This window comes from Plectrocnemia conspersa, unplaced genomic scaffold (assembly GCF_051122295.1).
Source record: "Plectrocnemia conspersa isolate PC_06_02 unplaced genomic scaffold, ASM5112229v1 ptg000003l, whole genome shotgun sequence".
Lineage (NCBI taxonomy): Eukaryota > Metazoa > Arthropoda > Insecta > Trichoptera > Polycentropodidae > Plectrocnemia > Plectrocnemia conspersa.
The window spans coordinates 6,472,266-6,492,255 of record NW_028277167.1 but is presented as its reverse complement, the minus strand read 5'-3'; the positions used below and the strand labels follow the sequence as shown (position 1 = coordinate 6,492,255).

At 34.9% G+C, this 19,990-nt stretch overlaps 3 protein-coding genes across 4 annotated transcripts; 1 reads left to right on the top strand and 2 right to left on the bottom strand.

Moving 5' to 3' along the window:
• Positions 1-103: 103 nt before the first annotated feature.
• On the bottom strand, positions 104-9,673 carry melt (ventricular zone expressed PH domain-containing protein melted). Its single transcript, XM_088182862.1, has 12 exons — positions 9,508-9,673; positions 7,118-7,366; positions 6,859-7,048; positions 6,304-6,710; positions 6,063-6,232; positions 5,721-5,998; positions 5,202-5,515; positions 3,923-4,418; positions 3,712-3,851; positions 3,472-3,600; positions 3,132-3,395; positions 104-1,556 (listed from the first exon to the last, which is right to left on the bottom strand). Exons 1-12 carry the CDS (start codon positions 9,610-9,612, stop codon positions 1,308-1,310), a joined length of 2,991 nt encoding a protein of 996 aa, XP_088038988.1. The 5' UTR covers positions 9,613-9,673; the 3' UTR covers positions 104-1,307.
• Positions 9,674-10,412: 739 nt separating this feature from the next.
• On the top strand, positions 10,413-17,053 carry pea (ATP-dependent RNA helicase pea). The gene is made up of 9 exons (XM_088182861.1): positions 10,413-10,568; positions 11,461-13,208; positions 13,455-13,702; positions 14,520-15,186; positions 15,291-15,431; positions 15,509-15,661; positions 15,748-16,073; positions 16,133-16,312; positions 16,755-17,053. The coding sequence occupies exons 1-9, from the start codon at positions 10,466-10,468 to the stop codon at positions 16,975-16,977; spliced, it is 3,789 nt and encodes a 1,262-aa protein (XP_088038987.1). The 5' UTR covers positions 10,413-10,465; the 3' UTR covers positions 16,978-17,053.
• On the bottom strand, positions 17,040-19,096 carry rswl (tRNA methyltransferase roswell). 2 transcript variants are annotated; one of them, XM_088182872.1, is made up of 5 exons: positions 18,755-19,096; positions 18,464-18,690; positions 18,238-18,395; positions 17,805-18,168; positions 17,040-17,408 (listed from the first exon to the last, which is right to left on the bottom strand). In XM_088182872.1, the coding sequence occupies exons 1-5, from the start codon at positions 18,912-18,914 to the stop codon at positions 17,082-17,084; spliced, it is 1,236 nt and encodes a 411-aa protein (XP_088038998.1). In that variant the 5' UTR covers positions 18,915-19,096; the 3' UTR covers positions 17,040-17,081. The 2 variants fall into 2 exon arrangements, with proteins under 2 accessions (XP_088038998.1, XP_088038999.1); XM_088182873.1 differs by lacking the exon at positions 18,755-19,096 and having other exon boundaries at positions 18,238-18,393; positions 18,461-18,597.
• Between the last annotated feature and the right edge of the window lie 894 nt (positions 19,097-19,990).

The window sequence follows — 19,990 nt, the reverse complement described above, 5'->3', positions numbered from 1 at the left end:
ATTTGTGAATCTGCCCACATTAGTCAGTAGTGATTACCCCGTCGGTAATGTTTTAAGCTATATTTTACTAGGGAATCTAATAATAACACTAAAATAAGATGTAGATAATTATAAAAAATGTATAATATATTAAAAATCATTTCTCATTTATGTACAGTCTCATATAAATTGACAGAACAATTTTAAAAATTCTCACCATATTCATATTAAAATACACAAGTATACGTCGATTAGTGTATAATCGTATCTAAAAATTCAACAGACAATTCCATAAACATACAGTATCAAAAATATGTAAAATAACAACAATATACCTGTATGCAAATATACATACATATTCAATGCACATGTCGCCATCATAAAACGATCAGGTCCCGAGTACATTTTTTTTTGAAAATATATCACATATATTAGCAAAATATGCATATTTCAACTAAAAATTTAGAATATATAATAATAGATCGTCAATATCGCTCACAAGTATAAAAAAAATATTCAACATTGTGAGAGAAGTAAATTTTATCTCAATAGTTCTCTCAACCCTCAACCTCAATACAACATATTATATTATATATGTATATAAAAAGTATATACTTAATTACCAAGCCGCCTTCTGTATCAAAATAGATAAACTGTAAATGCGTTGATATATAATCATGGAATGAAATACCTAAAAATTCAGTATACTTTGGAAGCACTGGATTATAAATTTAATATGATTTGGAATGTAAAGGATGAATACTTTGAAACATAAATCATATTTTTTACACCAACAAAACTTAATTAATATTTAAGTACGCTGTAAAATGAGTATAAAAATATTAAGTAATTTCAATAAAATCTCAAATTCAATAGTTTTTGATGTCGGTAGAACATCATATTTATATTTAAAATCTGGAAATTAAATCTATGTAATATCCAATCTATTGCACAATAAAAATGGTATTTATTAATTAGTTTGACAAATGCTAATAAAAAATGGCACTGGATCGCAATCTACTGCTACTCCAAATTAATAATGTCATATATAATAATTATTACGGTAGTGTTTGAACCTCAGTCGAAACTTAATATATATATAATTATTAATTACATTTATACTTGCAAAGGCAAAATATAAATTAAATTTGGTTCAATACTTAGTTCGTTCCAAATCACCTACAGTTAATAAACAAAAAAAATATATATATATATAACTAACGGCAATATGATATTTTCCTTTCACCTGTAATATATGTATAATCATTCCATCAGTTCAAAAGACGTATTACCATTTGAATCTGTGGTACGATACGTGTTTAAAATATTTAAATGTTTTTTAATGTAATTCCCCTGGCAGGAAGGCTGTTGGATTTTGCGGGGGCATCTCTGGCTTGGGAGTGTGCGACCACGATACTCAAGCATTGCACCCACTCTTCGGCGTTCTTTCCGTCTTTCGGCTTCAGTATCAAGGTTTGATCGCCGGTGAAAATCTCAAAAGCTTTTGGAATGTTTCTAGCACCTCGTGATACCTTTACAGAACGTATCTGATTAATATCGATGCTTTCACCGCCACTCTGAAACAACAATTTACATTGAAAAATGAAGGTATTATACATTTTAAAATCCAAGGATTTAGTCATTCACTTGGCACATTCATCTCCAGGGACTACATTTCAGCTTTATCTGGGAGGGGGGTGGGGGAGCGGCAAAAGCTGGCCTGTCAGTGGTCGTTCATATTAATACTTTAATATTACGACTTACAATAAGTGAGAATCGAATGAAGCATATCTAAACCAAATTTTGACCAATAGGATGGTGCAAAAAACAATTATCTCTTCTCAGAAGTCAAAAATCCACGTCGAAAGCAATAAAATCGTGTCAGCGCCGTCGCAGTGGGAACGCTCGGTACCGAGCGTTCCCACTGCATCGGCGCCGACACGATTTTATTGCTTTTGACGTGAATTTTTGACTTCTGAGAAGTGATAATTGTTTTTGCGCCCTCCTATTGACCAAAATTCAGTTTGAATACACTTCGACCAATATTCATATTAGAAGTCTGTAGTATGTATCGATAAGGATAGCTATCAAAATTTTAAAACATAGTATGATATCCAAGTGCAGATAAACATGGGAAATGCTACGTATGTCCGTAGTTCTTCAGCTTATTTTCCCCTGAGAGATAAAATGGCGTATTTTAGTTTTACTAAAATTGATTTTAGAACTGAATAAAAAGAACAACTAAATGGACGTTTCACAACTGTCAAATTGAGTTTCATAGACATTTTAGAGCAGCATATAATATCACCAGCGCCTATCAGTTAAAATATATATTCGCTGGTAGAAATATAAACTACTGGTGAAAATGTATTTGGACTTCACTAGTGAAAATATAACTTCACTGAAAAATACACATTCACTGTAACATTTATAGATTGCAAGTAAATAAATAATAATTATGTAAAAGTATATATTACGTATAAAAAAAGTTGAAATCATATATTTTTACTAGCACCTGCCAGGTAAATTATATTTTCACTGGTAAAAATATATATCTACTGGTGAAAATGTATTCTGATATGATTTTACTTAAACGACATATTTTAGGAATAGGTTCGAGACCGTTTTTATAGATTTTCTTTGAGATATAACCCGAAAATATCTAGTTTAGAATCATGGGCGTCATTTGTATATTTCGATTTCATTAAGATTTATATTTCATTACATGTGATGCATTTTTTTGGCCAAAATCAAGGGAGGGCAAATGCCCTCAAATGGCGTCCCTGTTCATCTCTTCCTAAGTCAATAATACTTTCGGTATAAGCAAATAACATTAAATCCACGAAATGATTCATTTTTGAAAATTTTATATATATTGTACATATTATTTATTAATTAACTATATAAATGATTCTGAAAACATTTCGATGATCTCGTTTCTAGTTTCATGATATATTATATATTTCGAATTGCTATTACCATAGATAATATTAAATAAAGTAGGAGGGACAAATGTCTGAAATGGTAAGTTAACATTTTGAAAATAATTTTCAAGTGTAAACAAGATTTTGATGATCCAAAAAAGCATCATGTGAGGTGTACACAAGAGGAATACAATCAGTGATTCGTATGACAAAAATGAACCAACATACCGATCCTTTGCATGACAAATGAGCTCCAGAAAGTGTAAAATATCTGGTTCGCCATCTTCTAAATAATCTCCAGCGGCCTTTCTTTTCTTTCAGCTGCCCCTCGATAACCGGTTGCGTGTTGCCATTCAAAAAACCGACTGCTCTCTCCGGGTGGTTACACAAAAAGCATCCCCATTGTGCTACCTCTCCTTCTTTCGCCGAATTCAATTCAAAAACATCAAAGAACCCTGATTGCCGCAGCTCGTTTAATAGCATCTCTTGATCCTGTTAAGATGTCATAAATTCAATTAAATCTAATCAGCGTTAAAGACGAGGGTAGCATACATATACAAGTTCAAACCTTAGATCCCGGAAATGCACTTGTGACTAATGTAAGGAATGTCTTGTTTTCACATTTCAATATATCCCAGCAATGCTTAAGGCTGCTCACACTCGAATCCCGGCTACTTAACGCGCTCGACGATCTTGCCTGAATAAAATATATACACTTAATGTTGTTTTATATATCAAACATAAGGATAGGGCACAAATAGTGCTACAAGAATAAATATGAATATAACCATTATGTTTTATCACTTACTTGCAAAGCCATAAACATTAAATGTATCCAAATTCTTGGATTTCTTGTGCGCATTGTGAAAAATGTCCTTGAATAAAGACAATGTTGTCCTCTAGCTTGGCACGCGAAAAGAAGTTTAGCGAGTTTTTTCGCTCTCCTTTCTATAAAAAAAATTTACATTTATTAAAATACATATTTATTTAATAGAAATTATTTTTCATAAAATATATACCTTCAATTATACATTTAACCGGTGGCGGTATTTTTAAAGAAACTTTATCCATATATAATTTGATTTTATCCAAATGTTTTTCACAGAAATGTTGTACAGTGTCTCGCATGGGGTATGGCTCGAAGACGCTGATTCTCTGAGACGGATTTATCATCGTCACGCTGGTGTTGTTGGCTCTTCTCGAAGTGACGGTTATTGGACCCGAAATGCTTACCGAATTGTTGGCTCCCACTGTTATCGGACTGGAGCCCAACGAGTGGCTTAACGAAGAGCTTCCGTTTGGATTTAAAATGGAACTTTGCGTAGAAGGGTTGATGATGGAAACTTGCCCCAAAGCCATGTTCGAGTGTTGAACCGAAACGGAGGGAGTAATTGAAGGTATCGGCGATATGACTATAGAATCTGAAGATTTTCCGAGCATCAGAGGGTTTATTGATATGGATTGTATTTGTGAAGGAGATCCGAGCGAAGACGGCAACAAAGGACCAGATGACATCTAAAACAAATATTTATTGAATAATATATACATATATATGTATGATCTGTACACCAGCAGGTTTTCGTGCATGAAAAATCAACTAGTATCTCTCCTGGAATCCCGGTCAGTTTTAAACTGTACACAAACATACACATGATCATAAAATGACACCATAATTCTTTGGTGTGACAAAGCTATAAATTATATAATAAATTTAGTTTGATTTACACAATTTTACATTAGCTGTTAATTAATTTTGATTCAATTTTGACTTGACGCGACCTACAGATTGTTTGTCAATAAAATCTATTTCTTCGGCAAACTATGATCTAAACTGAGTGAACATTAATTGATCAAAGTATCGATCCTCTTCGTTTTAGAGCAATATATAAAATAATTGTTTGTGCATTAGTGTTGGTCAGAACAGTGAAGTGTTTCTCAGAATATTTACCTTAAGACCTTACATTAATGCACAAACAATTCGTTTTATGGAGCAAAGTATTTATTTAAATGCACAATTTCTCAAAATAATTTCCTGTTAAATATCACCCTTTTGTTTTCTTAAATCTCATTACAAAAGTACATTGTGATACATTTTTTTGTGTTAAAGATAACATTTATATTACCAATTATGGAAAAAATGATTATTAGTGGTATTTTAGATATTTAATAGCCTATATATCTTTATCCGGGTTATTTTATTTGAAAACATTGGCATAATTTATTACATTCCAAGATAACCCAAAATCCAATATGAGAAACCCTAGTGTCAACAATTAAATAATAAATTAAAATACTTACTGCTGAATTTGTACTTATTGAAGATGCACCCTGGTTTATTATGATCTGGCCAGAATGTTGAACAGGATGCGATCTTAAATTGCCATGTCTCAATACTCTAGGGGGCGATATCGTCGTGATCGTGATAGCTCCACTAGAGATACCCGACTTGCTGGGTTGACTGCCTGCGTGCACAACACCCCATTTGCTATTCGTACTGGTGCTATTCGAAACTGAAGTGCTGACCGTTCCATTGTGCTGGGCGGTCTGATTATTGATTTGTTGTGAGGACGAAAGACGAGTTAGACTTTTGTGTAAGCCTCCGACGGAACCACCTGTTGAAATAATTCAATTATACTCTGAAAGTGATACAAATTAAGCAATTTATTTCTTTTTCAATCATTTTTGTCCTAACTTTATTCGATTGAACAGAAGATGAAAACTTAGAACCGAGTTAAGCAGCGACGTTAACTTGCGGAGATCATAATTTTCAAATAAGTTACTTATTGTTCAACCGTAACGTTTTACATAATATCAAACCTGCTATATTTAATCTAGTCATGCTCCGGTGGGTGTTGGATGGAGTGTGCAATCTTCCCGTACTCCGTGAATCTCCCAGTTTTGCTCTTCTCGTATACCCCACGTGAGTAGCAGTCGGCGGGCTGTTTTGAGACACGGTTGAAACTGGCGAAACGTAGCTTTGCACGTGACTAGTCGCCGTATTCGTGACAGGAATAATAGGACCGCCTAATTTCACTATGGTTACACCTCCCATAGTTTGATTGACTTGATTATTATTTGAGACATTCTGCTGACTGCTGTTGAATAAAAATGTGCATTATTTAGTGTTTATTTGAACTCGCATGTATCACATTAACTTACCTATTATTATTGTTATTTCTATGTCTCACACCATGCAAAACTTTGTCGGTGAATAGGGCCGGGTAAGTACTGCATAGAACAGTGGCTTCCCTCAATAGAGCGGTGTGACAAGATCTCTCAGATCCTGCTAATTGCTCAAGAACGAAATTCAACGCTTCTTGGGCACGCTCCTGCAACATTAAATAGCACAAACGTTATATTTTATCAATTTCTCCATCGTCGGTTTTGCAACGTAACTAACTTTATTCAGTTTTCCAACTTCGGTTAATATTTGTGCGACGAGTATGACGTGAGTAGAAGAGGCGTGCGGTGGAGCCGAGGCACGCTGCAGAGTCGCCACGTGTTCTATTAACAACGTAGGCCGCCTTTGGGATATGGAATATATAACTTTAAGTACGCCGGTGCAGACGCAACCGGTTCCGCCGCTACTAGAAGTGTTCGGGCACAGGTATGCCAGCAATTGAGAAACGCTGGCTTCTAAAACCGAAGGATCGTTTTTAGCCATCAGTTCGAAGAGTGACAATAGCGCCAGTTTTTCTTGTTGATCAGTGTGAGGCAACAGGGACACTAAAGCCATAGCGTGTCCGTTGAGCGGGCCTGGTGATACTTCATATAACTGAGATAGCACTCGGCACAATGGATAATTTCCTGAAAATTGTATTAAAGATTAGCTTCGAATTGAAGTGGGGATTAAAGTAGAGCTTAGTGGAAGAGATATAAATTTAACTCTCCAATGTTAATATTTGATTTATGTTATTTCCAAGTCTCAAAAACATAATTTTATGTATTTTCAAACCTGATATTACAGAGTCCATGATTTGTTGAACATGCGGCTGCAATAGAGTGGCATGTTGAATAACAGCTAAAGATAAATATCGTGCCATATTACGTGACAACTCTTTGTTGCCTTTATGAAGAAACTTTACTGCGACAGGTAACGCCGCTTCCATGACAGTCTTCTTACTATAGTTTTGATTGTCGGATGCCTTAAATGTAACGCTTCGTTAATAAATTATCTCAAAGAATTTAAAACGCAATCGAATCATATAGTTTACCAAAAATATGCACGATATGATATCGGCGGCGATCTTTGCATGGGGTGGATCTTCATCTTTGTGTTTCGGTTGTAAGTTGTGATGCAAACAAGATTCGAGCAAAGCCACGAGAGCCGTACAATGTTTTTCGAGACTACCCGTCTCTCGGATGCAAGAGATGACGCGAGTGACGCAAATCTCGACGACGGATTGGTCGTTGTCATTTTGACAATAATCTGATTGTGACGCTATTTCAGTAATTTGTTTGATCTGAAATGTAAAAAATACAGTTTTATTATATTTCAAAAATAGTGTTGTCAGAATTGAACTTGGAATTTTGAGAGAAACGGGTATGTTGGAAATAGGTATGTATTATAAAAAGCAGGATGTCGGCTGAGTACGAATATTATATAATATATTTTTGTTAATTAAACGAATAATGTTTAAATCGTTTAAACTTTAAGAAAATTCATATATTATTAAACCCACACATATTATATATGTTTGTAAATCGAAAATTTCCATATCTATGGTCAGAAATGAGCCAAGACGTTGGGTTAATTTAGTATTTTAATAAATTATTGCGTTTAGTATACATATACATATGTACCTATTAGTCGTAATGGATCTTTTCCAGCAGATGGTCGAGCTTTTTTACTTGAATTTTACAACTTGGGTGAAAGGTACATATTTGCAGATAAGCAAATAGCAAATAAAAATATCGTAATACATTTTTCGAAAACAATTTTTTTAATTATATGCGATAAATAAAATATAATATTCAATTTTCACAGCATCGCGGTTGGTTTTTTGGTTCCTTCGCTTTAAAAAATTTTTGGAGCTTTTAATTGATATATTTTCTATTCGTTACTACACGAAGATGCCACGAAACCTAAAGTCTGATCATCCGAGAAGGCAGGCACACTTGAGAATATAGGCTTTTACATGTACAAGGTGTCTATGATGAAACAAATCTATTTTATATACTTAATTTATTAGCAAGTTATTTGATTATTAAATTTACCCATTTTAAACCCTTTAATTGTTCATATAAAATACCACGAATGACTTACAACTATCTATAAGGATTAATCTTCTTAACAGTTTTTCAATGTGCGTGCCGCCGAATAGTTTTTGGAGTTTAGCAAATATATGTAAGATAAGGGGAAAATAATATGCTATTGATAACCAGGTAAATATTACTTATCTATTTGTATAAATACTACCCTTTTTGGAATGGACAAAGCACAAAATTGACAAAAAATACTTTTATCGTAATCGCGAAAAATTTAGGTTTCTAGTAATAACACATTAAAACTAAATATCAGACTAATAAAAAATAGGGTGGAATAGAAGAAGACATTGTTAAACCAGAAATGGTCTTAAATTATAGAAAAAATGATGGGAGCTGTCGATAGAGCAGACCATTATACTTCTTCATACTGTTTCCTAAGGAGAACATTGAAATGGTGGCGTAAGCTTTTCTTTGGTGTTTAGAAGTTGCAGTTGTGAGTGCGTACATTTTATATAAATAAAATAAGTTAAAGTACAACGAGAAGTCGATAGGCTAATTATTCAGCTGGTTGGAAGTCACAGAGAAGGCTTAGAAACGAGAAGAGGAAAACATTCAGTAGATCCGTACAGCGGTTAAATCATGTCAATCTAATAATTATTTAAAAAAGTAAATAAATGATTTAAAAAATATTTACAAAAACATATATAACTCAACTTTAAGTACATATTTTATAGTTTTACGATAGATAAATCTTTTGAAAATAAATTGGTGATTAGTGCTTGGGCCCTGGTATACAAATTTAGGACGATATTATGTCCTAGATTTATTACTCCAAAAGAATTGAGAAAATATTTAATATATATCGAAACAATTCAAACGATGCAGTTTTATTAATCAATAAATATAGTGACTTATGCAAGCAGTCAATTAATTAACACCGGTAATACCAATATTGAAAATTGTGGTTTTATTTCAATGCCTACTTGTGACGGACCTTTTTTATCACACTGTTTCTTAGTCAAACAAATGATGCAGCATTTGTTTTTAATCAGTTTCCAAGCAGCTGACATTTTTGAAAGACCTACCCCTAAATAAATAAGCATTATCTAACATTGTTATTCATAATCTGTTACAATAGCGTTTGTAAAAAGTATATAAAAACAAAGATATTTAAATTACAAATAATGAACTGTTTGTCTATAAAATGCATCTTTAATCCAAACCACATTGTTTTAATTGTTTGAAACAACAACATAAATACTATTATAAGATTGACGATTGATAATTGATAATTACAGCAATATTTAAAGAAAGTAGACGCATAGCGGAATAGCGGAATAGCGGAATGGCGGAATGGCGGAACAGTGAAACGGCAATAGATAATAGCAAAAATGACCACGTCGCCCAGTCCGTCGAGGATGGACTGGTCGGAGACGGAGAAGAGGTCGCCGGCCCTGGAGAGGTCCCTGCCCGACAGCACCACCGTGAACAGTTCGTGCATGTCGCCGGGATGTATAGCACCATCACACCGTCACACCCTCCGCGACGTCTCGCTCCCGTCTGTTCGCTTACGTCCGCTCATGCCCGCGAATCGCGCTCCTAGGGCCGTATAAACTGTCTCTAGCCACTAGCGTCGACCGCACAAACTTGTTTACCAGATGTTTACAACGTGTTCCAAAAAACAAATCTCTTTTACATTATTTTTATTTTACATAACGCTTTCATGAGATAACTATAACTTTTGGGTTTAAATTAATCAGTTCAATTTAGACGATAATTAAAATATCTTGTCTTTGTCACAAAGACTTTTAAAAAATATGTGCTATACGAATTGAATTTTATATATTATACTTTTTCTCAGTGTATGCTTAAAATATTTTTTTAGTCTTCAATGCGTTACAACGGGCTAAATCTGTACTTGTAAAACTGGGTAAGTCAATCAGATATAATGAATGCATACAAGTAAGTATAGTAATTATAAATTAGTATGTGTAGTATTGTAGCATAATAAAACCTACATACGTATAAATAGGCTACAACTGTAGCTTATTTTTACAAACAAAACAAAAATTCGAGTCTGCTCCCAACTTTATTAAATATACTTGATAAGACATTTTTAGTGTCTAAAAGTATAATTAAGTAAAACATAATATTTTATTGATATAATCTAAATTTATTATACCAGTCTAATTTAAATGAATTTTTCTAGAGTTTTCCCATTTATCCGAAACTCATAATAAGTCATATTGCGGCATGCGAGGGGTTAAAATAAAAACGCTCATGGTCAATGCGCAAGAGATTAAAACCAAAGCATTTTTACAGCTGTCAAAACGTATAGAGGCGGATGCGACGCGATGTCGGCCGAAGAGGAGGTTCGGCGTCTCGAGCATTTGTCGCTGGTGTCTCGAGTATGTACGGAATTAGACAATCATCTCGGCATAAACGACAAAGATCTCGGTGGGTAGTGCATATCTTTCATTAACACCTTCGTTATCTTCGTTAAATTACCGTGTGCTTTCTAAAACTCTGACTTATAGCTAGAATTACCGCATGTTTTTACAAATTGTTTGATTCTCAGCCCATATTTTATGTTTAATGCAAAATGTTCATTTTAGGTATTAGTCAATTGGTTTTTTTTCATTGTAAATATACCTAACATACCTTAATGCTTCCTCCACACTCTCTGGAAGTAGGCCATGGTTGGGCAAGGACGGAAAATATAATGTGTTAATTCGGGGCTACTTCGGTCGAGCTCGGGTCTGCCCGCTCTAATGTCTCGGTGACCTCGACCATATTCGGTAGACCTTTGGTTCGGTAACTTCCAGAGAGTGTAGAGGAAGCATAATGTTACTAAAAAATATTTTGAGGGTGAAAATGTAAAAAACATACATATAAATTGACCCTAACCTAACCTAAGCGAATAGAACAATAGTACAATGAGTACTATTTGTTTGGGTTAGGTTTGGGAGTAACAACTGTTGGTTTTTAAGCGTGGCGCCGTGCTAACTAACAAGCACCAAAATATTTATCTAGTAAAAATTTTCTACTGTTTCGCTGAATTTATTAGTTGAACTCACAGAATTGGCTGTTACATAATCCCATCTGTATTTATTTTACTGTTAAGGTTATTTCTGCTGATATTAAATTTTACATCGCAGGTTTTTGGTAGCATAATAGTGTTGATGATCTCCTTTATTGCGCGATAATTTCGGTTTAGTTTAGTTTTCAACAGCTCCTTTGTTTTGAGTTAATTTTCATCCTGTTCCAATGGAATTCCACGGATGATAATACAGCTGCACTTGTAGATAAGTTTTCGAATATGCATTTAAAACGCTTTAAATATTTTCAGCCGAATTCATCATCAATTTATCTGAGGAACATGGCACACTCGAAGCCTTCAAAAAAGTTTTGGTGGAAAACGGTGCAGAATTTTCGGATTCATTTACTGCCAACCTGCTCCGTATCATTCAACATATGAGACCGCCCAAAAATCTTCCTAAATCTTCAGCCGTGCAGACGGGCGACCCTAAAACTGACTCGTTAGCCAATAAATTTCCAGGACTCGCCATTCCAAACGAAAAGCCCAAACACGTCGAAGACGACGACAGTGACGTCGAAGACGAAGATAAACCATCCGCCAAGTCCAAAATCACCAGTGCTGAAATATTCAAATCTGAAAATGACGACAAGGCAGTCGACGATGCCATGTCTCAGTTAGAAGCTTTAGCTCCGTCGTTTGCCGTCAAATTAAAGGAAAAACCGGCAAAAGAGGAAAAGCCGATTCAGAACAAAAGCGAAAAGAAAACTTCGAGGAGAAGCCGAAGCGGTAGTAGAGGCAGACGAAGCCCCGGCCGAGGGAGAAACGTAAAAAGCGACAGCAGACATACGAGCAGAAGGAGCAGGAGTCGCAGTAGAAAGAGAGAACGGAGGAGTCGCAGCAGAAGCGACGATAGAAAAAGAGGAAGAGGCGGCGCGGATCGTCACGGACGGAGAACGTCGCGCGATAGAAGACGTAGATCAGTATCGACAGAGAAACGAAAGTCTAGATCGAGATCGCGCGACAGGAAAAGGAACAGGTCTAGATCTAGAGAGGGACTCAACAGAGTCGGAGATCCTAAACAGAAGTCTCAGTTTAATAACGACGCTATTAAAGACGACCCTCTTCCTGGAAAGATGTATTCCGGTAAAGTTGCCAATATAGTGCAGTTCGGTTGCTTTGTACAAATTGAAGGCGTGAGAAAGCGATGGGAGGGCTTAGTTCACATCTCGCAGTTGAGATCTGAGGGAAGAGTTGTTAACGTATCGGACGTTGTGAACAGAGGCGACAGAGTAAAGGTCAAGGTGTTGTCCATAGCCGGTCAAAAGGTGTCATTGTCAATGAAGGAAGTTTGTCAAGAGACTGGAAAAGACTTGAATCCTTCGTCGCACGCTCACTTGCAGGCGGAGCAAGAGGGCAGAAATCCCGATAGACCTACTGCTCCTTCGGTGCTGCACGGATTACCCACGGCTGTCGATCCGGACGACGATACGAGCAGAAAGCGTGTCACTCGTATTTCAAGTCCAGAAAGGTGGGAAATCAAACAAATGATATCGTCCGGAGTGATAGACAAAAGCGAATTGCCCGATTTTGACGAGGAAACTGGATTGTTACCAAAAGACGAAGACGGAGAAGCCGATATAGAAATAGAAATAGTCGAAGATGAACCTCCATTTTTACAAGGCCACGGAAGAGCTCTTCACGACTTGTCTCCTGTTAGAATCGTTAAAAATCCAGATGGCTCCTTGGCCCAAGCTGCTATGATGCAATCGGCGCTGGCTAAAGAGCGTCGAGAATTGAAAATGTTGCAAAGGGAACAAGAAATGGAAGCTTTGCCGACAGGTCTCAATAAGAATTGGATCGATCCGTTGCCCGAAGCCGACGGACGCACTCTGGCCGCTAACATGAGAGGACTGGGCATGTCGGTGCAAGATTTGCCAGAGTGGAAAAAACACGTCATCGGTGGTAAAAAATCGTCTTTCGGTAAAAAGACAAACTTGACGATATTGGAACAAAGACAGTCGCTTCCCATCTATAAGCTGAAAGACGAATTAACTAAAGTAAAACAATCTCTAATATCACTACAACAATCTTACATATTTGCGACAAAGATAAGATGACTGGAGATATTATATATCTACAATTACTCTTAGAAATGATTATTTAGTTTTTGAATATTTGTATTTTTACGATATCTAAAAGACCTAAAATTAACTTATCTTTGTGTCAATATATTGTTGTAGTGTCATTTTTTATTTTGTGTAATAATCTTAATTGAAATATTTATTTTTATTTATATATTTTAGGCTGTTACTGAAAATCAAATTTTGATTGTTATCGGAGAAACGGGTTCGGGAAAAACTACACAAATCACCCAGTACTTAGCAGAGTTTGGATTTGTGGCTAGAGGCAAAATTGGTTGTACCCAACCGAGAAGAGTTGCAGCAATGTCCGTAGCTAAAAGAGTCGCCGAAGAGTTTGGTTGCAGACTTGGCCAAGAAGTCGGTTACACGATCCGTTTCGAAGACTGCACCAGTCCAGAAACGGTGATCAAGTACGTAATATAATAACACTATTTTTATTCCCAGTTATATAGTGTCCTTTAACACTTGACCGTGGACAATGTTTTTATTGCAAAATTTCCATCTAAAATAAAATTGATTATTCAGCTAGAGTAAGCTCACTGTTATAAATAGAAAAACATGTTATAAATAGGGTTAACATAATTAATTATAAAGCTCAAAAAAAATGGTCACCCTGGAAATTTTTATTCAAAAATGTCAGAGGTAATATTTTTAGCTCCCACCAGCATTCCCCGCAAAGGCCGAGACCAATGGTGTGAAATCGGGACAATCCCGGTCAAACCGGGACGTATTGTAGGTCTAATTATACATGTTATAGGCACTGAATAATAGAAAAATATATTATAAGATTAAAAATATGTAAATACTGCATAACTTCAGACTTAACTTCAGTTTTCCAACTTTAAAAAACACACAAATTTAAGATATATTCGAATTTTTTTTTTAATAATCGAACATTTGATATATTTCATTAATTATGAAAAATACTATCAACTAAATGGGTATCTCTGGACCTTTTGCAGCAGCCGATCCTTTCGATGACTCGTACAGTTCGGGCGGTATCTCGACTATAACTTGGTGGATACTGGTTTTTAGGTGCTCCAACATTTCGGATTTGTCGGAGTAGAAACAATTTTTACTGTAACGTAAAAAATGTTTTTTTTTTTTTCAGTACTACCGGTTTTTTATTTTATAATACCAGCAGTATCGAAAGTCGATTTTTGCCCCAATTGCAATCCCTAGTTGGAAGTATATTGTTTTAAAGCTCATTAATTAATTTTCTTTCAGATACATGACAGACGGTATGCTTTTGAGGGAATGTTTGATGGATCTGGATTTAAAAAATTATTCAGTAATCATGTTGGACGAAGCTCACGAACGTACCATCCACACCGACGTCTTGTTTGGCCTGTTGAAACAAGCTGTTCAAAAACGACCAGAGCTCAAATTGATCGTCACTTCGGCTACGTTGGACGCTGTTAAATTTTCGCAGTACTTTTTCGAAGCTCCGATCTTCACAATCCCCGGACGTACTTTCCCGGTGGAGGTTCTTTACACCAAAGAGCCGGAAACTGATTACTTAGACGCTTCGCTGATCACCGTCATGCAGATACATTTGCGAGAGCCGCCCGGCGATATACTGCTTTTCCTCACGGGTCAAGAAGAGATCGATACAGCATGCGAGATTTTATACGAGCGAATGAAGTCTCTAGGTCCCGACGTGCCTGAGTTAATAATTTTGCCCGTGTACTCGGCTTTACCGTCCGAGATGCAGACGCGTATCTTTGAACCAGCTCCACCCGGAAGTCGCAAAGTAGTCATCGCGACCAATATTGCCGAGACGTCGCTGACCATAGACGGCATTTATTACGTAGTCGATCCGGGATTCGTTAAACAGAAAGTGTATAATTCAAAGACAGGCATGGACTCCTTGATGGTTACTCCAATATCTCAGGTAAATATTATTTTAACGGTTAGATTCTAATATTATGCTACAATCTATTTCTAAACCCAAACTAAGTATGGCATTTATGCAAACATATTTGTGATTATTTTCAGGCTGCAGCTAAACAACGGGCTGGAAGAGCTGGTAGAACTGGACCTGGAAAATGTTATAGATTATATACGGAAAGGGCGTATCGTGATGAGATGTTACCGACACCTGTACCTGAAATTCAACGAACTAATTTAGCCACTACTGTTAGTGATTATATATATTTTAATAAAGCATACTATTTTTTATATCACACTCATGGGTTGATAAAAATAAATTTCAGGTACTCCAACTTAAAACTATGGGAATAAATGATTTGTTACACTTTGACTTTATGGACGCTCCTCCGGTCGAATCGCTCATAATGGCTTTGGAACAGTTGCATTCGCTTTCGGCGCTCGACTCTGAAGGTTTACTCACTAGATTGGGAAGACGAGTGCGTATCTTTAAATTTAAATTAACATATAAATAGTTTATTTCATGAACTTTGGTTTAAAAATTTTTATTTTATGGATTTGATAGATGGCTGAATTTCCATTAGAGCCGAATCTTTCGAAGATACTCATCATGTCAGTGGCGCTGAAGTGCTCCGATGAAATACTCACAATCGTATCCATGTTGAGCGTGCAAAACGTTTTCTATAGACCGAAAGACAAGCAAGCTTTGGCGGATCAGAAAAAGGCCAAGTTCAACCAAGCCGAAGGCGATCATCTGACTCTCCTCGCCGTTTATAACAGTTGGCGCAATAATAAATTCTCCAACGCGTGGTGTTATGAAAATTTTGTGCAAATAAGAACTTTGAAAAGAGCACAGGATGTAAGAAAACAGTTGCTTGGAATCATGGACAGGTATTTTAAGATGAGCTATAATATTTTGAATAGATTATTTATTGTACATATTATTTCAGACACAAATTGGATGTTGTTTCCGCCGGACAAAATACTGTTCGCGTTCAGAAAACAGTTTGTTCTGGGTTCTTTAGGAACGCAGCTAAAAAAGATCCGCAAGAGGGATACAGAACTCTCGTCGATAGTCAAGTTGTTTACATTCATCCATCGAGTGCTTTATTCAATAGGCAACCAGAATGGTATGTTTATGTATAGTATTTAATATAATGTGGACCGAGAAAGAATGGAGTGTGTAAAATAAGTACAAAATTAAATATCCCAAGCATTCGCTCTGAATTTAGCTTTTTTTATTAAAATTAATTTTTAGCCAGAGTTTTAGATGAAAATTTAGGACCTGAACTTTGTCAAAAAAATCTATGAAAAATATAGTTCTGTATTTCGGCTATTTTTTCTAGTTTATTTTCTATTGTCACTAAAGGGATGGTATTATATCAATTAATAGGTGCTATATTTTACCCACAACTTTTTTCAAGTTAATTCAAGCATTACCATCAATACAAGCAGTTCTAGCCATTTATGTATTATTAAAACAAGAAAAACTTATTACTAACCATTTTAGTATTTTTACGCCCATTTTGTATATTTTTTGTTAATATTTTATAAACTTTATATTTATTTTAGGGTAATATATCATGAATTAGTTCAAACAACCAAAGAATATATGCGGGAGGTCACTACGATAGATCCAAAATGGTTGGTCGAGTTCGCTCCTGCATTTTTCAAATTTTCTGATCCCACTAAGTTATCCAAATTCAAGAAGAATCAAAGGTTGGAGCCTTTATATAACAAATATGAAGAACCAAACGCATGGAGAATATCAAGAGTCCGAAGAAGACGGAATTAAATTTCACTGTAATATATAATATTATGTATAGTTAATGATAAAATGAAATGTCAAATAAAATATTTTTTATTCATAATTTATTAATTTTTACTACACATTTATAATTATAAATATAAATCATCAATTTTAAGCGAACGACCCTTGTGTCTGTTTTTTCGGACATATATTGGTAACATGTTGTTGCTATCATCAGAGTCTTCAAATGGCTTCCTATTGGAATATGACGGTATTAATTTTCTCCTTGGTACGTGACGTAATGCATATTCCCAATTTTGTGATGTATTCATATCTGCCAAAATGGCGACGACTTGGTTTATCGTCAAGCTTTTACCCGACCCTGAGGACCAGGAAAGATATCTGTCTAAAGGAAACTTCGCCATTCTCAGGTTGTGCTCTTTTGCTTTCGCCAGCGATATCGGTACACCCGTTCTCTAAAAAATTACAATTAATAAGTTGATGTAATTGAATTATAATCTATTCTAAATTTTAAACTCTGGTGTTTTTATCGCATATAGGAGATTAGTGATTATTATATAATTATAATTCAATCGATCATCACAGATTAGGTTTTCTTAGATTTTGCTAATCTCACAGATGAAGATGCTGATGAATAATTAAAATAAAATCGAGCTAGGTCACACATAGTGACATCTATTGATTGTATTAAAAAGTAATAATATTATTTCATACCTCTATCATTCAATAAATTAGAATATAAAATATTTAAGGTTTAAATTTGACTCACTTGAATGTAATAAAAAAATAAGCGAGTAAAGTAGCTTTGGAAAATGTACAAAATAGCTTACATTATAGCAGAAAAACAATACCTTGTCCACTATTGCGCCAACTATGTAAATGTCAGTGGAATCATAGACCAGATCATTTTTACAGTGTGGTGTTAAATAGACGAGTTTCTCCTTGGGAAATATATCTAAATAACTCTCACTATGCATGTGAATAGGAAAAGTTGAGTCAAATGCACAGGGCACGTTTCGTTCGAATTGGTTCATCAATATAGACGATCTGTCGACGTTACAAAAATGCATATCCATTGGTTCTTTATGAGTCCTATTTAGTGCAAATGATTCTGTCAATTGTTTTGCTGCATTTGTTTCTTCAGATCGAGACATATATTGACTGTAGGAGCAATCCAAGACAATTTTTCTTCCAAATAGTGCCGCTTGGTGCATTCTAAAATATAAAATAATAAAATAAAACTTTCGTTTAAAAGACTGAACACCTATATAAAATAGGTTATACTTGAAATTATAAAAGGTGTTCAATGATTTATCATTTATTCTGATAAACATGGAATTTTTGCCAAGCGTGTATGCTGTTTTAGATGAATCTTCGTCATTGTTTTGTTCTTTCAGCAGCTTTTCCTCAAAGTGCAATTTATTCCTTTCCGCTTTTTTTACCTAAAAGTTACATTAAACAGTCAAAATAATTAATAAAATATATAAGTTTACATAAAACATTTAAATACTTTATCATTTTGTGATGCCATATTATTCTTCCACAAAAACGAGAGATATTTCATTCTGCTAGATATAGTATTCAGCGATAGAAGATATTCCCAGTAACGCATTTGCATAAAGCTTTCCGCAGGCGCTCTACGACCGTCTTGTCTCATAACTTCGACTTCCAACATCAAAACTTTCAATTTGTTTTCAATCTCGGGGTCTCCCTTTCCCAATGTCTTAATGATCGTTGCTGAAATTAGGGTTGTAATTAAGTTTTGCTTTTAAATCGTTAGCACGCAGACATAATATAATACCAGGATCGGGAGGTTGATGTTCTGTTTGTTTTTTTGTACAAAATAAAACTGTTGGTCCGACATTAAATTTATTTTTTGTGTAAATAAACGGATTTAATGTAGTTTGAGAATGTGAATAACACATAAACGGTTTGACAAACCGCTTTAATAAAGAAACCATTTTTAGGTTAACGTCACCTAGTCGCGGTATTGAAATTTAACCTCCGACATAAAGGCAAATGTTGCCATGTAATAAAAATATAACTGTCATAATTTCACGTATATAATCGTTACGTGATTGACGGTTTCGAATGATGAGCGATTGACGCTGCGTCAATCGCTATGACTCATTCGGTTTGTTGCACCGTCGAAGGAAGTCAAATTTTTTGATACAATTTTTGTATTGCTTAAATTTAGTCACGTTTAAAAGTGCCATGAATTTTAAATTATCAATAAATTTAAAACGAAATTGTTTCAAGTATTTAAAAATATAGAGCTTTATACCTCAATTTCAGACCTTTTATATATCATCGTGATTTCTTTCTCTAAGTAACTCTTCAATCCTGACTTTGTCCCATAATGAGTCAAAATCTTCTTTTTTGTTATTCAAAAATTACACATTATTTTTAATTTAACTTGAACAATAAAATACGTCGAATGTTTTTTTTTTGCAAAATATCAAATTAAATATCGGCAGAATTAAGTATGGGTGAAAACAGATTGAGGTAGAAATTAAATTCTAAATCTTGTAGATAGCTTTTGCATTAATCATAGCATAAGAATCCCATTGATCTTCATCTTCGATTATTTCGTAAAATATTATTATTAATTCTCGTCTTGATTGTGATTTGTAGGAATAATCGCAGTAAAACATTTCTTTATTTCCCAATCGAGAAGTGATACTCTTAAAAATGTACAAAATATGATAATATATATTTGAAAAAACGCTTGCACCCTATTACATCCTTAACAGATTGAGATAAAACAAGATTCAATCTGTGAGCATAGCAGTGTACAAATATGGAGCTAGGACAAATATCTCAAATATTTTTGTTCTCCATTGTGCTCCCCAGACATTACAGCAGCTCCGTCACAAGTATGAGCATTTAATTATTATGTATATCCAAATTTCACCAAGGTATTATGAAAAGAGCATCAGCTGTTCTATTGGGACTTACATCGATAAATCCGAAAATCTCTCTTGATTGATATTTTGGGGACGATGATGGTGATGGGTGACAATTAGACACAGATTGA

Bases quoted from the DNA above. Each gene is read 5' to 3' on its own strand.
- pea (XM_088182861.1), top strand. From the start codon at position 10,466: ATGTCGGCCGAAGAGGAGGTTCGGCGTCTCGAGCATTTGTCGCTGGTG. The intron at 15,187-15,290 runs GTAAATATTATT...GATTATTTTCAG, and splicing joins TGGTTACTCCAATATCTCAG to GCTGCAGCTAAACAACGGGC. The intron at 15,432-15,508 runs GTTAGTGATTAT...AATAAATTTCAG, and splicing joins GAACTAATTTAGCCACTACT to GTACTCCAACTTAAAACTAT.
- melt (XM_088182862.1), bottom strand. From the start codon at position 9,612: ATGCACGAACTGTTCACGGTGGTGCTGTCGGGCAGGGACCTCTCCAGG. The intron at 5,516-5,720 runs GTTTGATATTAT...TTATTTCAACAG, and splicing joins GACTAGATTAAATATAGCAG to GTGGTTCCGTCGGAGGCTTA. The intron at 3,601-3,711 runs GTAAGTGATAAA...TATTTTATTCAG, and splicing joins TAATGTTTATGGCTTTGCAA to GCAAGATCGTCGAGCGCGTT.
- rswl (XM_088182872.1), bottom strand. From the start codon at position 18,914: ATGGTTTCTTTATTAAAGCGGTTTGTCAAACCGTTTATGTGTTATTCA. The intron at 18,396-18,463 runs GTATTTAAATGT...TGTAACTTTTAG, and splicing joins TGGCATCACAAAATGATAAA to GTAAAAAAAGCGGAAAGGAA. The intron at 18,169-18,237 runs GTATAACCTATT...TTTATATTTTAG, and splicing joins AACACCTTTTATAATTTCAA to AATGCACCAAGCGGCACTAT.